Genomic DNA, 12,564 nt, shown 5'->3' with positions numbered 1-12,564 from the left:
GTCATCACTATCTGGACTCTTTTAACAAGCCTCATGTTCACTTGTTGACCAACGCGCTGATCTCATCGAGTCAATCATTCCCTCGGCTATCCGCAAAGCCAGTCAAGAATATGAAGTCGATGTCGTCATTTACGCGCCAGGATTTGGCGCTGTCGCGGGGCCTCATACAGGAAGCGATCTTCGGGGTAAGAACGACCAATCACTCCAGACTGAATAGGGTGATAGCATTGATACCTATCACGATGTTACAATCGAGGGCTTCCCCAATTTATTCATCATCTCCGGCCCCAAGTAAACATGTGCCAACTTCCCCACGTTGATTGCCTCTACGGAGCCCGCAATTGGAGAGATGATCAGCTTTGTCCGCAGTAATGACTACAAGTCGATCGAGTTAACAAGGTAGGCACAGGACAAATGGCGTGGATTATGCGATGTGATTTTCCATAGAACTGTGCTGGCTGCCGATGCCACCAGAATCAATTCATGGGCAGTCGGAGCCAATATCCCGGGGAAGTCTACCGGTCTTCTTTACCTTGTTGGTGGACTGCCCGCCTATTCTGCCCAAATAGCAAAGGAGGCCAAGGCTGGGTACTCGAATTACATACAGGTTTGCCTAAGTTTACAAGCGCCTGCCGCTCCCTGCGCATGCTCATCAGGACATCATGATGGATTATGGTTGTAATGACTGGGATTGTTCATCCTTTTCCTACAAATACAGGATGCTAGACAAATATTGCTGTATTGTATCCCCTCGTATTCCACACGTGGTGCCAACCATTCCATCTGGTCGGAGGATTACCACCGCTCCCTCTTCCAACTGTATCCCCAGACTGTCATGGGCCACATTGTCAGCGTCAAAGTACGCATCTCCAAATGGTCTTCTCTCAAGTGCCTCATACGGTGAACAACCAGCGCCGGTAATGATTGTCAACCATCTGATGGCCTTGCACGATATGAGCTCCGACGTCGTATCCAGGAACCGCTGCAACTCCTGCATGAGGCCCTGTATCTTCAAGTTGTTACTCCCTGTAAATATGAGAACCCAGAAGGTGGCTCGGTTTGGTGTTATCTCCTGCAGTCGTACGCCTTGGTTCGTTCCAGGGACTCTCAACTCGATGTCCGGAGGTCGACTGCCTGGGTTAACCGAGCAGATCTTGTCACATTTAATCTGGTTCAGGACGTTTAGTGAGTAGGATATTCCCAACCCGGTGTTAAATGAGGCGGCCTTCTTGAAGATCTCTCCCAAGACGAGATGGGGGTCTGCCTGGGAATCGCCCTTGTACCACGCGGGCCATTTGGAGGACATTAGCAGAGCAATATCTCTATCGTAGTCAATCAATTTCTGCACAGCAGAAACTCTCTCGGAGGCGTATGTCTGCAGGACCTCCGGTCGCGCGGTGCCCTGAATCTGCAACGCCAGTTTCCACGCCAGGTTGACAGCATCGTGTATGCCCGTGTTGAGTCCCTGAGCAGCGCCGCTGCTATGCGTATGGGCTGCATCGCCGCAAAGGAAAATGCGGTCGCGGCTCGAAAAGGTCTTCGCGATGCGCTGTCCAATTGTATATAACGTCCACCAGTGGATCTCCTTGAACTCAACCTTGAAGGGCTTCATGCTTTCAATTGCTTCTTGCGCCGCCACCTCTTGAGTGACGCCGTCTGGGTATTTGGCTGCGATGGCTGGGCTGTATGCGTATCCGATTCTTGTTGCGCCGTGGTCCAGAGGCGCCCAGAGTACATTTCCGTGCGTTTCGCTCTCAATTGCGCTGTCGAGGTTAGCCATATGGTCACATTCTGCGGACATGACACGTACCCATAAGCTCGAGTAATTGGCATATCTGTCTCCACGATACCATCAATTCGAATCCATTTGTCCTCCGACGTGTCTCCTTCGAAAGCGATGCCTGCGTGTCGGCGAACAAAACTGCGGCCCCCATCTGCGCCGATGATATATTTACTAACATATTGTTAGTTGTGTCTCCTCAGTACATCCCAGCTATCGTACCTTTTGAGCCGAAAAGTCTCCTCCGTTGCCCTGTTCATGAAGGTTGATGTGACGGAATGTCCATCAACGCTTATAGCCTCGTCGCAGCCGAAATCAATACATTCAACGCCTTGATGATACACTGCCCCGACAGACTGGAGTTTATCTCGGAGAATGGACTCGGTGTACATTTGTCGCAAAACGAGAGTGAAGTCAAAGGAAGTGTCTTTGATATTCTCCATGAATGTCCAGACGCGACCAGGGATTCTGTGTCTCCAATAAGCGTTCCATCTCAATAGTCCAGAAGAAAGAGACAGGTTACATCTGCTCGCCATTCTTATACGTCACACTGTTTCGACAGGCAAAACCCAACTGCAGCATAGGGTCAAGGAGGCCGAGCTGATCCAGCAGCTCCAAAGTGCGCGGGAACAAGGCAATGGCTCGTCCATACGCATCTTGGGTTTCCTTCCTGTGCTGCTCGAGAACGCAAACTGATACCCCAAACCGCCTGAGCTGATATGCCAGCAAAAGACCAACCGGTCCTCCTCCGACAATCACCACATCATACACGGTATTTCCGGTGACGGTTGGTTCTGATGTTGTCATGATTCGCTCAATTTGCACTTTTGATCACGGCGACATCGTACCTCATCAACTGCAATTTATTTTATCCGACACTGCTTATCGCAAAAGCCCTTCGGCGGTCTCGAGTCGGTCTAGGACCAAGTGCCTAAACACCCCTTTTGATAGAAGCGATAAAGATCGCTGTCATGTCCAATAAGATGGTCTAGCGCACAGATAGCGAGATAGGCTATAGCGTCGACTGATAGGAGGTGTCTGCGACGCCATGCGATGCCGCTGATAAGACCATATCTCCATGATTGGCCAGACGTTGGCTCTGCGAGAACGCCAGGTTACATCCCAAGGTTGCTTGTCAGCCGGCCAAGGAATTCAAGAAGCCAAGGTATTGTTGTAGATGGCTTGTCGTATCTTGTATACCACTCACAGCTCAGGGGCCCTGTAGCCAGCGCGCGACGAAAGATTCTCAAAATGCGTGTCATTTTCTTGCTGGCGATATACCAGAAGGGAGCTGTTGATGTACCTGCAACCTACAGGTCAACGTCTCTTGGAGCATCCTCGTATGTGAGGGCATCAATCCTTATCTGTGGCGTTTATCCCAATCTCTTCTGTTCCAACGGTGCCGCGAAAGTGCCTTGACTGTCTGGCTTGGCCTTATCAGGATACACGGATTCGCGACGCCCGATCGTGCCCTGTGGTATGCGAGTATAGGCGGGTTCCGAATGGAGCTGATACCCTACCCAGCTTATCTCAATCGCCCGCGGTCAAAAGGGCCGGCCTGTCCGCCTGTATCTGTCGTCCGACTTCGAACCACTCCTCATTGCTTGATTTCTTTCCAAGATCCTCCATCATGGTCAAGTCGGTGCAAGAGAAAGCGCCAAGTCCGGCAACGGCGACTGTGCCCGCCGATCATGAGGTCGGCCAGGTGGTTGAGTATGGGGAGCGCGACCATGGGGCAGACTCCGGTCTGGTTCGGGTCCTCGAGACCCGCCATCTGCTCATGTTCTCCATTGGCTCGTCTATTGGCATGGGACTCTGGCTGGGCTCAGGCACCTCGCTCGCATCCGGCGGTCCTGCAGCCATCTTCCTAGGCTATTGGATTGCAGGCTCCATCGCATGGCTGCTCAACCAGGCTGTCGGAGAACTTGCCGTCCTCTATCCGGTCCCCAGTGCGTTTCCCCAGTGGACTCTGAAATTCGTCGACCGCGCCCTGGCGCTCACCGTCGGCTGGTCATATTGGTTCTCCGGGTCCATCACCCTCGCCAACGAACTGCAGGCCATTGTGACTGTGCTGCAGTTCTGGGACCACAAAGTGCCCGTCGCCGCCTGGTTGTCCATCTTCCTCGTCCTGATCTTGCTCATCAACATCTGCGCCGTGCGTGTCTTTGGTGAAGCAGAGGCCGTCATGTCCACAGTCAAGCTACTCTGGATCGTCATTGTCATCATCGCCGGCATTGTCATCAGTGCTGGTGGTGGACCGAACCACAAGACGACAGGCTTTGAATACTGGAACTCGATGCCCTTTACTCACGGGTTCAAGGGCTTTCTCTCAGTCATGGGCACCTGTATCTTCGCCATGTCTGGTTCGGAGATGGCCGGCCTGGTCGCAGCCGAAGCACGCAACCCACTCAAGGCCGTCCCCCAGGCCGTCAACTCCATCTGGATCCGTCTTTCTCTGTTCTACATCCTCGGTGCCTTGATTGTCAGCATCACCGTGTCACCGGAGAACCCAAACCTGTTTGGCGGTGCCGGTGTCAATGCGTCTCCGTTTGTCATTGCGTTTCGTGATGCTGGTATCCCAGGCCTCGCGCACGCGATGAACGCAGTCATCTTTATCTCGGTATTTTCCTGCGGCAACGCGCAGGCGTATGCGGCGACCCGAACTCTTGTCGGCCTGGCCGAGATTGGAATGGCCCCCTCATTCTTCCAAAAGTGCGACAAGCAGGGCCGCCCCTGGTATGCCGTCGGTGCAACGTTTCTCATCGGCGGCGGGCTCTGCTACCTGAACGTCAGTAACTCGGGCGCCACTGTCTTTGGCTGGTTCTCCAGTCTCACCTCGCTGTGCACCCTGTACGTGTGGGGGATGGTCTTTGTCTGCCACATTCGTCTCCGTGCGGCCTGGAAGGCTCAAGGCCGATCCGTCAGCGAGCTTCCCTGGAAGACATGGACCTGGCCGTGGGGTTCCATCTACGGCCTTGGCTGGTGCATCATTCTCGTTGTCGTCGAGTTCTATCTTGCCGTGTGGCCGCTTGGGGAGGCAAGTTCTGCCGAGACCTTCTTCGCGAATTATGTTTCGATGGTGGCGATCCTGATTCTCTACATACTCGCCAAGCTGTATTATCGCGGTCCGTTTTGGGTCACGGCCTCGAATATCGATCTCGATACTGGCCGACGATATTATGTCGAGGATATCGATGCGCTGAAGAAGAAAACGGTCATGAACAAAGTGGTCGACTTTTTCACTGGCGATGGAAGTGTCTAGTTGTCTGTTTCTTGTTCTGTTCGATTGGTGGCGTTGTCGGTTCCCTTTGTTTTTGAAAACTATACAGTTGCTCTGTTAGATTGACTGGCTGGCTTCATCTCCGACGAGTCTAGAATCTGGTGTAGTTGTGTCGTCATCCCCACCTCATATCAATCCATCAAAACCCCATCATCCAGCCACAAAGCCTCAGAATCCGTAATTCTAATTCTCCAACCCAGCTCAAACCATAAAATGAAGATTGCAATCACCGGCGCCCGCGGCACAGTCGGCAAACTGGCCGTCAAGGCGTGTGCAGCCGCCGGCCACCACACTGTCCAAGTCGACCGCACCCATCAAGAATTTGATGGCACAAAAAAATCTGAAATGCGCACCGCCGACATCGCCAACGACTATGATGCCACACTCAAAGCGTTCAAGGGGTGCGACGCGCTCATGCGGCTTCCACGCGGCTGCCACTATCGGTATTAAGCGGGTGTGCTATGCAAGCTCCGTCAACGCTGTCGGTCTCGCGTACGCGAATCGTCCCTTGCATTTCGACTATTTCCCGCTTGACGAGGAGGCGCCGCAGCGGCCGACGGACGCGTACGCGCTGGCCAAGGAGGAGGCCGAGTGCCAGGCAAGGTCGTTTGTGAACTGGTTCCCCGGTATGAACATCGCGTGTCTGCGTATTCATGAAGTCGCTCCCCTAAAGGACGTGCAGAAGGAGCACAGCGAGAACTGGGAGAAGTCCGCCGTCCAGCAGCTATGGGGCTGGGTGCATCCAGGGGCCGTGGCAAGGGCGTGCTTGCTTTCTGTTGAGAAGGCCGAGAATCTCAACGGCTGTCAGGTGCTGAACATTGTGGCGCCGAGCACGACCCAAGAAAGGGCATCTCAAGATCTGGCGAAGAAGCATTATCCCAATGCAGAAATCAGGGGCGATATGTCTGGAAACCAGGGCTTCTGGACGACGGATAAGGCTGAGAGGCTGCTGGGATGGAAACATGAGGAGAAGGAATGAGTGGCCACCGATCGTCTGTCCAGTGCGTCAAACTACTTTGTTTAGACTCACAAGGTCCTGGAAACCAATTACTTGATTAGAATCAATACCCTATTGCACAGTTTGCGTCTTCGTAGAGGGGCCTTCGCTCAAACTTCCGTCAGTTTCGGCGATAAGTCTATACAACAGCCATGTATGTGAATTTGGCAATGATGAGGGTCGCTGTCGTGTACTTTGCCATTCATTGTTGAGACTTAGACGTACTATTGTCAGGTCGACAACGAGACCATGGACCCATGTTCCGAAGACAAGATAGTCCCAATCACACTGCAGTAAGCTAGTGATCCTTCCCGGAACTTCTCCGCGTACTGTGGACCGAGTGCATTCGTATTCGTTTCATTATCCCAATTGAGAACGGCGTGTTATCCACCAGCCCACCAGCACTGCCATCATCCAGCATTTGGAACTCTCGTATCCATTTGCAGCAAAAGTAGACCTGCATTACGCTTTTTTTGTCTCAAACTGTGGCGCCCATAGCCACCCTAGGGGAGTTTAGCCATACCATACATTTCGTAGCTGCCCTACCCTAAGCACCCCCGTACTCAGTGTCAAAGCGAGTAATCACCGGTTGGTAGTGCAATTAGGCTGTGGAGTATGACTGGCCGGTCGTGCGTTTGGGGATCCATGCCCTGCGCGTAATGCTCGTTTTCTTGGACCGCGGAGTCCCGGAAAAGCATGTCAGTTGTTTTCTGGCACTCTCCAAAAGCCGATCTGGGACTCGATCGTCCCCTAGGTGGCTTGATGCTATTCCCCAGATAACACATTGCGCCACTTTGTGCCGTACATGGGGGCGCCCAAGAGTAAGCGTGCAGAGGTTGTAGGGGCTCAGTGCAGGATTTGACTCGGTAAGATTTCCCCCGAGAGAACGAGGCTAGTACTTTCCAGGCTCTTCAGGGACTACCAAGGTATACCCCGCCTGCCGAGAACCCCCAGAGCCTGGGTAGTATGTTCCGCTTCCACGCGGGGGTCAGTAGTATGGGGTTTACTAACGGTGAACATGCGCCTCTCTGCAGCAGCGGATGGTCAGGAAAAATTCGCTGTTCTCTCACATAGCGCCTAAGGGCGATATCACCCCATTATAGAATGGCCATGAGACCCTCGAGTATAAATAGCCAGGCCCTGTCTGACCTTGTTTCTCACGCTGAGTACTCATAGCGTGCTTAAACCGTGGTCAGGTACTGTCGCCTCCTCAGATACAGACTTGATGGCTCATGACGATCGTTCTGACGCATAACAGGGTCGCGAGCTTTCAAATTGATAGTAGTCGCCATGCTTCCATTCACTGGGTGCGTGTTCAACATTCATCATTTCATCATTTGCTCTTCTCCTCACCGTCCCACATGCAATTCCAATCGGCCTCACAGTCAAATACTAAGATATACCAGGTTCCATATCAGAACTATTGCATGGGGGCTTTTCTCGCTCTCGGCTGTTCTTGCAAGCCCGCAATGCGTCTCCAACACTCCCGATGGGCCTCTTCATATAACCGCACACTGCATGGACCCCATTTACAACACTCCCATTATCGCTCGCGAAACGGATGAAATCACGCCCGTCCCGCACCGCAGAGTCGCCGGCTACTTCAACGACACAACAGCCGAGTTCACCATCTACCTCCCTCTGAAGGACGAATGGAAGGGCCGCTTCTTCCAACTAGTCTACCCGCTTCAAGGCCCCACAGCCGAGGACAAAACCATCGCCTTTGGAATTGCCAGTGGCGCATATACAGTTCGTGCCGCTACTGGTGGCGGGTATCGCGGGGACGCGGCCGTTGCCAAGTTGTCGAGGCAGATAGCAAGGGAGTTCTATGGGATCAGCAACCCAGCCGAAACGAATCACATCTACGGATATATCTATGGCGGTAGTGGTGGCTCGATGCAAACTATTGGGGCACTGGAAAATACGGTGGGTGTCTGGGATGGTGGGATTGCCCTGGTCCAGGGAGTCCCCATGTCAATTCCAAATAATTTCTGCATACGCGCCCTCGCTGGGTTGGTTTTGGGCGAGAAGGCTGATCTGGTGGCGGATGCAGTGAGTCCTGGTGGGAGTGGAGATCCATTTTCTGGACTTGAAGACCACGAGAGCCTTGTTTTGGAGGAGGTGACGGCGTTGGGTCTGCCTCTGCTTGGGTGGGAGGACTTTGAGGGGCTTGCTGGGAACAGGACTAAACATCTTGAGATGTTTCGAACCGTGGTCATCGCAAATGTGAAGAGGGCAGACCCGGGATATGTTGACGACTTCTGGAACAAGGACGGATATCTTGGCAAGGAGGACTCGAAGCTTGGTCAGTTCTTCCGTGATAGGCTGGTCGATTTTGAGGCTACTGTGGTGGAAGTGGACAGGGGAATGGATGGTGTCCCTGTTCGGGTCAAGTTGAGCCATCTCCCCGAGCATACTCCCAATGAGCTTGAGTTCACGATACTCAGTCATGTGGAACGGCAAGAAACCCGCTCAGACGTTGGCTCCTTCACTGGCGTGATAAATAAGGAGGATCAATCCGTGTTTATCTACAGCGATAACAACGCCACCATCCTTGCCAGTCTCGAGAAAAACACCCCCCTTCGAGCGGACAATCGCTGGAACCTGGCTTTGCATGCGTGGCATCGACACCAACTCCCCCCGATCCAAGGTGGATATTACGGTTATAACCATCTGAGGAAGGAAAATGGAGAGCCACGTTACCCGCAGCGGGATATCCTGCTTGCCCCATCCATGTCACGACCTGCTGCCGGGGGAGGTACCCATACTGGCAAGATTACAGGGAAGCTAATGGTCATTGATAATCTTGCCGACTATGATGCGTTTGCCTGGCACGCAGACTGGTATCGAACCCAAGTCCAGAGCGCTCTTGGCGAGAAGTTCCAGAACAACTACCGACTATACTTCAATGAACACGCCGATCATGGCATGGGCCCACCAGCGCAGGATCAGGAGCACCGCTTAGTTGACATCACGGGCCACTACGATCAGTTACTTCGAGATCTTAGCGCATGGGTCGAGAGGGATAGTCAACCTCCAAGAGGGACCAGATATACAGTGGAAAATGGGCAGGTCAAAGTAGCCGCAAAGGCTTCTCAGCGCGCAGGGATCCAACCGGTCGTCAGCCTGACAGTTCGTGGGGGCAACCAGACGGAAATCAGGGTGGGAGAGCAGCTTCTCTTTGTGCTCAAGGCAGAAGTGCCCCCGGGAACTGGAAGTATTGTTTCTGTAGAGTGGGATCCCAGCGGAACTGGAGATTTTGTTCGAGTGGATGTGGGCAAGCCTCGCCCAAAGCTCACTGCCAGGATGCGATATGCTTTTGAGGAGCCCGGGACTTATTTCCCAGTCGTTCGCGTGACTTCTCACAGGGATGGGGATGTAGATACTTCATTCGCAAGAGTGATGAATCTGGGACGTGTGAGGGTTGTTGTACACTAATGGAGCTTTGATGTCACCAGAGGACCGCTGGTAAATATATAGTTGCCTTTGCATCACTGTTGATTGTAGACTGATGCTACTATTGATCATATTGACCCAATCATGTCTACCCGCCTTCCTTCCCTTACAAGCGGACGACTTTGTGTACATTGTATACACGATGACAGAATAAAATATCGATATTTTGTCCTAACTACTCGGTTCTCCTCTGTGTCCACCGCCGTGCGCATCCAAGCGCAGAATCAACTTCCGGATACGACCTGCGGATACGAGCTGTGTAGATGCATACATTTTGTCAAATAACTGTTCTATCTTCTACAGTCCATTCCACCATACCGTATCGCTGATACTGAATTCCGCCGACAATGGGGTATTAGCACTGGAGTTGCCAACCAGGACATCGAACTCGCCGCGCTCTTGCACCCAAGCATGCCGATGTTCATCCCAGAAACTGACGGCATACTTCTTGACGATTTTGATCGTGACCTGTCGATCCTTTCCAGCAGGGACAAGCACCTTCTTGAACCCTTTCAGCTCTTTCACAGGTCGGTTCACGCTGGGTGTGCGCTGAGCGACGTATACCTGAACAACCTCGGCACCATCTACCTTGCCCGTATTATGCACGTTCAAAGTAAGCAAAAGATGTTCATCATCAGCTCGTAGGGACAGTTTGCTGAGTTCGAACGTGGAATAGCTCAGTCCATATCCAAACTGAAAAGCAACTCCCCTCTTGCATTTCTCGTAGAAGCGGTACCCAATATAAACCCCTTCACCATAGACTGTGCGCCCTCTGTCACTTGTGAAGTTTAGAAAAGCCGGATTATCCTCGTTGCAGATGGGGAAGGTCAATGGTAGCTTTCCACTGGGGTTGGTGTCGCCAAAAACAACATCTGCAATCGCGTTTCCCGTCTCGTTGCCACCGTACCAGGCCTGGATCAGTGCTGGCGCTTGGTCAACCCAAGGCATCGTCACTGGAGCACCAGACTGAATGACAACGGCAGTATTGGGATTCGCCGCCACCACAGCCCGGATAAGGTCATCTGTTCCTGCAGGAAGATCCATCGTGCTACGATCATAGCCCTCGCTTTCCCAGTCGCCATTCAGCCCGGCACATAGGATAACTTGGTCGACCCTCTTGGCTAGGGCGACTGCTTTCTCAATCTCGGCCTCAGCATCCATCTCTGGGGTGCCACCAGCTCGCAATCCACCCCGCCCGAAAGAGTTGGAGCCGCTGGCGTTGAACGAACAAGTGGGCAAGGTGCCGAACCTGATCTCGACGCGGTATGTCTGCCCTTGCTGCAAGGTGATCCGCCCAGTTTCCTCCACAGTCCCCGAACCAAAGAAGCTGTCACCGGGTGTTTGCACGCTCTCGTTGTCAACAACACACTGGCCGTCGACGAACAACCTGCCCGAGCCGGACACCGAGAGACTGAATTCATACACCTTGGTCTCCCGCGGGGTCAAAGTTCCACTCAGCTCCAGATAGAACAGGTTGGACTTTATCCGGGGGTGCTTGTAATCATCCAGAAATATATCAGAGGTGTCGACATACAGCGAGTCAATTGCTTCCCGGTCGATAACGGCAGGGTGCTCTAGAAAGACCCTCAAGTCGAACCCTGGCAAACCATTACTTGCCCTCGTCAAACGAGAGAGCAAGGGAAGCTTCTTCCATCCAGCAGCGCCCAGGGTGTATTCCGCATTTGGGACCTTGTTCCTCACTCCTTCTATCGGTGTGACGGCGTAGTAAGGCCGCAGTGCCGCCGAGCCACCGCCACAAAAGGCTGCAAAGTCTGCATTCGGGCCAATCACCGCGGTTGTCTTATTCTTATCAAAGGGTAAAACACTGTTGGTGTTTTTCAAGAGAACAAGGCTGGCAGACGCCAAAGATCGAAGCTGGGCGGCTGTGGCTGGCGTATCAAGTGTGGATTCCTCTGCGTTCTCTGGGATTCCTAGCGGCAGAAGCTTTTTGACCAGCTTGAGGACTTGCTTAACGCGGCAATCCAGTTCGAAGGGCAGCAGCCTTCCACAGCTCAGGGCCTGCTTCACGAGTGTCCCGCGTATGTAGGTAGGGCCGGGCATCTCCAAGTCAAGGCCGGCTTTGATGGCTTCGGTGGTGGAATACAGGCCAAACCTGATCAACTCGTCAATGTCATATGGTCAACGGGAGGGGGAATTGTTTCTGACGTTGACTTACCAGTCCGACATGACGAGTCCGTCAAATCCCCATTCCTTTCTCAGGACGCCGTCAATGAGCTGCAAACTCTCGCTCGCGTGTGTTCCATTGGCTTTGTTGTATGCTGTCATGTAGGCCATTGGCCTGCTGTCTCTCTGAGCGATCTGGAACGGGAGGAGGTAAATCTCTCTCAAAGCCTGTTCCGAAACAACCGCGTTGACGGATTGTCGCTCATGCTCCTGATCATTACACACGAAATGCTTTAGCGTAGCAGCCACACCTGTAGACTGAATACCGCGAATTGCAGCCGCACTCATTTCTCCCGCAAGCACCGGGTCCTCGCTGAACGACTCAAAGCCTCGGCCACCCAACGGAGACCGCTGCATGTTGGTCGTGGGCCCCAGAATCACCGACGCTCCTTTTGCAATGGCCTCGTGGCCCTGCAGTACGCCGCCCCTTTGCACAAGTTCCGTGTCCCAAGTCGCCGCCAGGGCCGTGCCTGTGGGATACTTTAGCACGCGTTTGGACACGGGGGGCAATACACACCACAGGGGAAACAGGCGGCCGGAACGCCATTGAAGAATCGAGTTCCCCTAACGCCATTGGGGCCGTCTGTCACCCGGATTCGAGGAATATTGAGGCGGGGGATCGAGGCTGTGTGCCATGGGTCGCTGCCCGAAATGAGGGCAACTTTTTCATCGAGTGTCAGCTGAGAGAGAACGGCATCGACATCAAAGTCCTTGTGCACCATACTGTCGACTCGGTGTTTTCGGCGTAGCAGGAACGAGGCAACAGTTCATGGTGGCGTCGCTTGGCCTGCACTCTGCTCGCTTTTGTATCCAGGCGTGGGTTGGAGTACGGTTGGTATCGTTACTGCTCCCCACATCCACGCGGCC

General features: G+C 53.3%; 5 protein-coding genes across 5 annotated transcripts; 3 read left to right on the top strand and 2 right to left on the bottom strand.

Annotated features, from left to right (window-relative positions):
- Positions 1 to 706: 706 nt before the first annotated feature.
- BJX68DRAFT_278513 (FAD binding domain-containing protein) lies at positions 707 to 2,595 on the bottom strand (the record flags this gene model as incomplete). The annotated part of the gene is made up of 4 exons (XM_071048557.1): positions 2,304 to 2,595; positions 2,003 to 2,248; positions 1,811 to 1,954; positions 707 to 1,763 (listed from the first exon to the last, which is right to left on the bottom strand). Exons 1-4 carry the CDS (start codon positions 2,585 to 2,587, stop codon positions 707 to 709), a joined length of 1,731 nt encoding a protein of 576 aa, XP_070894858.1. The 5' UTR covers positions 2,588 to 2,595.
- An 815-nt stretch (positions 2,596 to 3,410) lies between these two features.
- On the top strand, positions 3,411 to 5,147 carry BJX68DRAFT_278511 (amino acid permease/ SLC12A domain-containing protein; the record flags this gene model as incomplete). Its single annotated transcript, XM_071048556.1, has 1 exon — positions 3,411 to 5,147. One exon carries the CDS (start codon positions 3,411 to 3,413, stop codon positions 5,040 to 5,042), a length of 1,632 nt encoding a protein of 543 aa, XP_070894857.1. The 3' UTR covers positions 5,043 to 5,147.
- Positions 5,148 to 5,273: 126 nt separating this feature from the next.
- BJX68DRAFT_270929 (NAD-dependent epimerase/dehydratase family protein) lies at positions 5,274 to 6,039 on the top strand (the record flags this gene model as incomplete). Its single annotated transcript, XM_071046825.1, has 2 exons — positions 5,274 to 5,461; positions 5,529 to 6,039. The coding sequence occupies 2 exons, from the start codon at positions 5,274 to 5,276 to the stop codon at positions 6,037 to 6,039; spliced, it is 699 nt and encodes a 232-aa protein (XP_070894856.1).
- A 1,308-nt stretch (positions 6,040 to 7,347) lies between these two features.
- BJX68DRAFT_278510 (uncharacterized protein) lies at positions 7,348 to 9,495 on the top strand (the record flags this gene model as incomplete). The annotated part of the gene is made up of 2 exons (XM_071048555.1): positions 7,348 to 7,364; positions 7,476 to 9,495. 2 exons carry the CDS (start codon positions 7,348 to 7,350, stop codon positions 9,493 to 9,495), a joined length of 2,037 nt encoding a protein of 678 aa, XP_070894855.1.
- Positions 9,496 to 9,810: 315 nt separating this feature from the next.
- BJX68DRAFT_270927 (beta-glucosidase H) lies at positions 9,811 to 12,419 on the bottom strand (the record flags this gene model as incomplete). Its single annotated transcript, XM_071046824.1, has 3 exons — positions 9,811 to 11,626; positions 11,690 to 12,167; positions 12,215 to 12,419. 3 exons carry the CDS (start codon positions 12,417 to 12,419, stop codon positions 9,811 to 9,813), a joined length of 2,499 nt encoding a protein of 832 aa, XP_070894854.1.
- Positions 12,420 to 12,564: the final 145 nt, after the last annotated feature.

Source organism: Aspergillus pseudodeflectus, assembly GCF_044049435.1.
Source record: "Aspergillus pseudodeflectus strain CBS 756.74 chromosome Unknown BJX68scaffold_54, whole genome shotgun sequence".
NCBI classification, from domain to species: domain Eukaryota; kingdom Fungi; phylum Ascomycota; class Eurotiomycetes; order Eurotiales; family Aspergillaceae; genus Aspergillus; species Aspergillus pseudodeflectus.
This window is presented reverse-complemented; position numbering and strand designations above follow the sequence as displayed.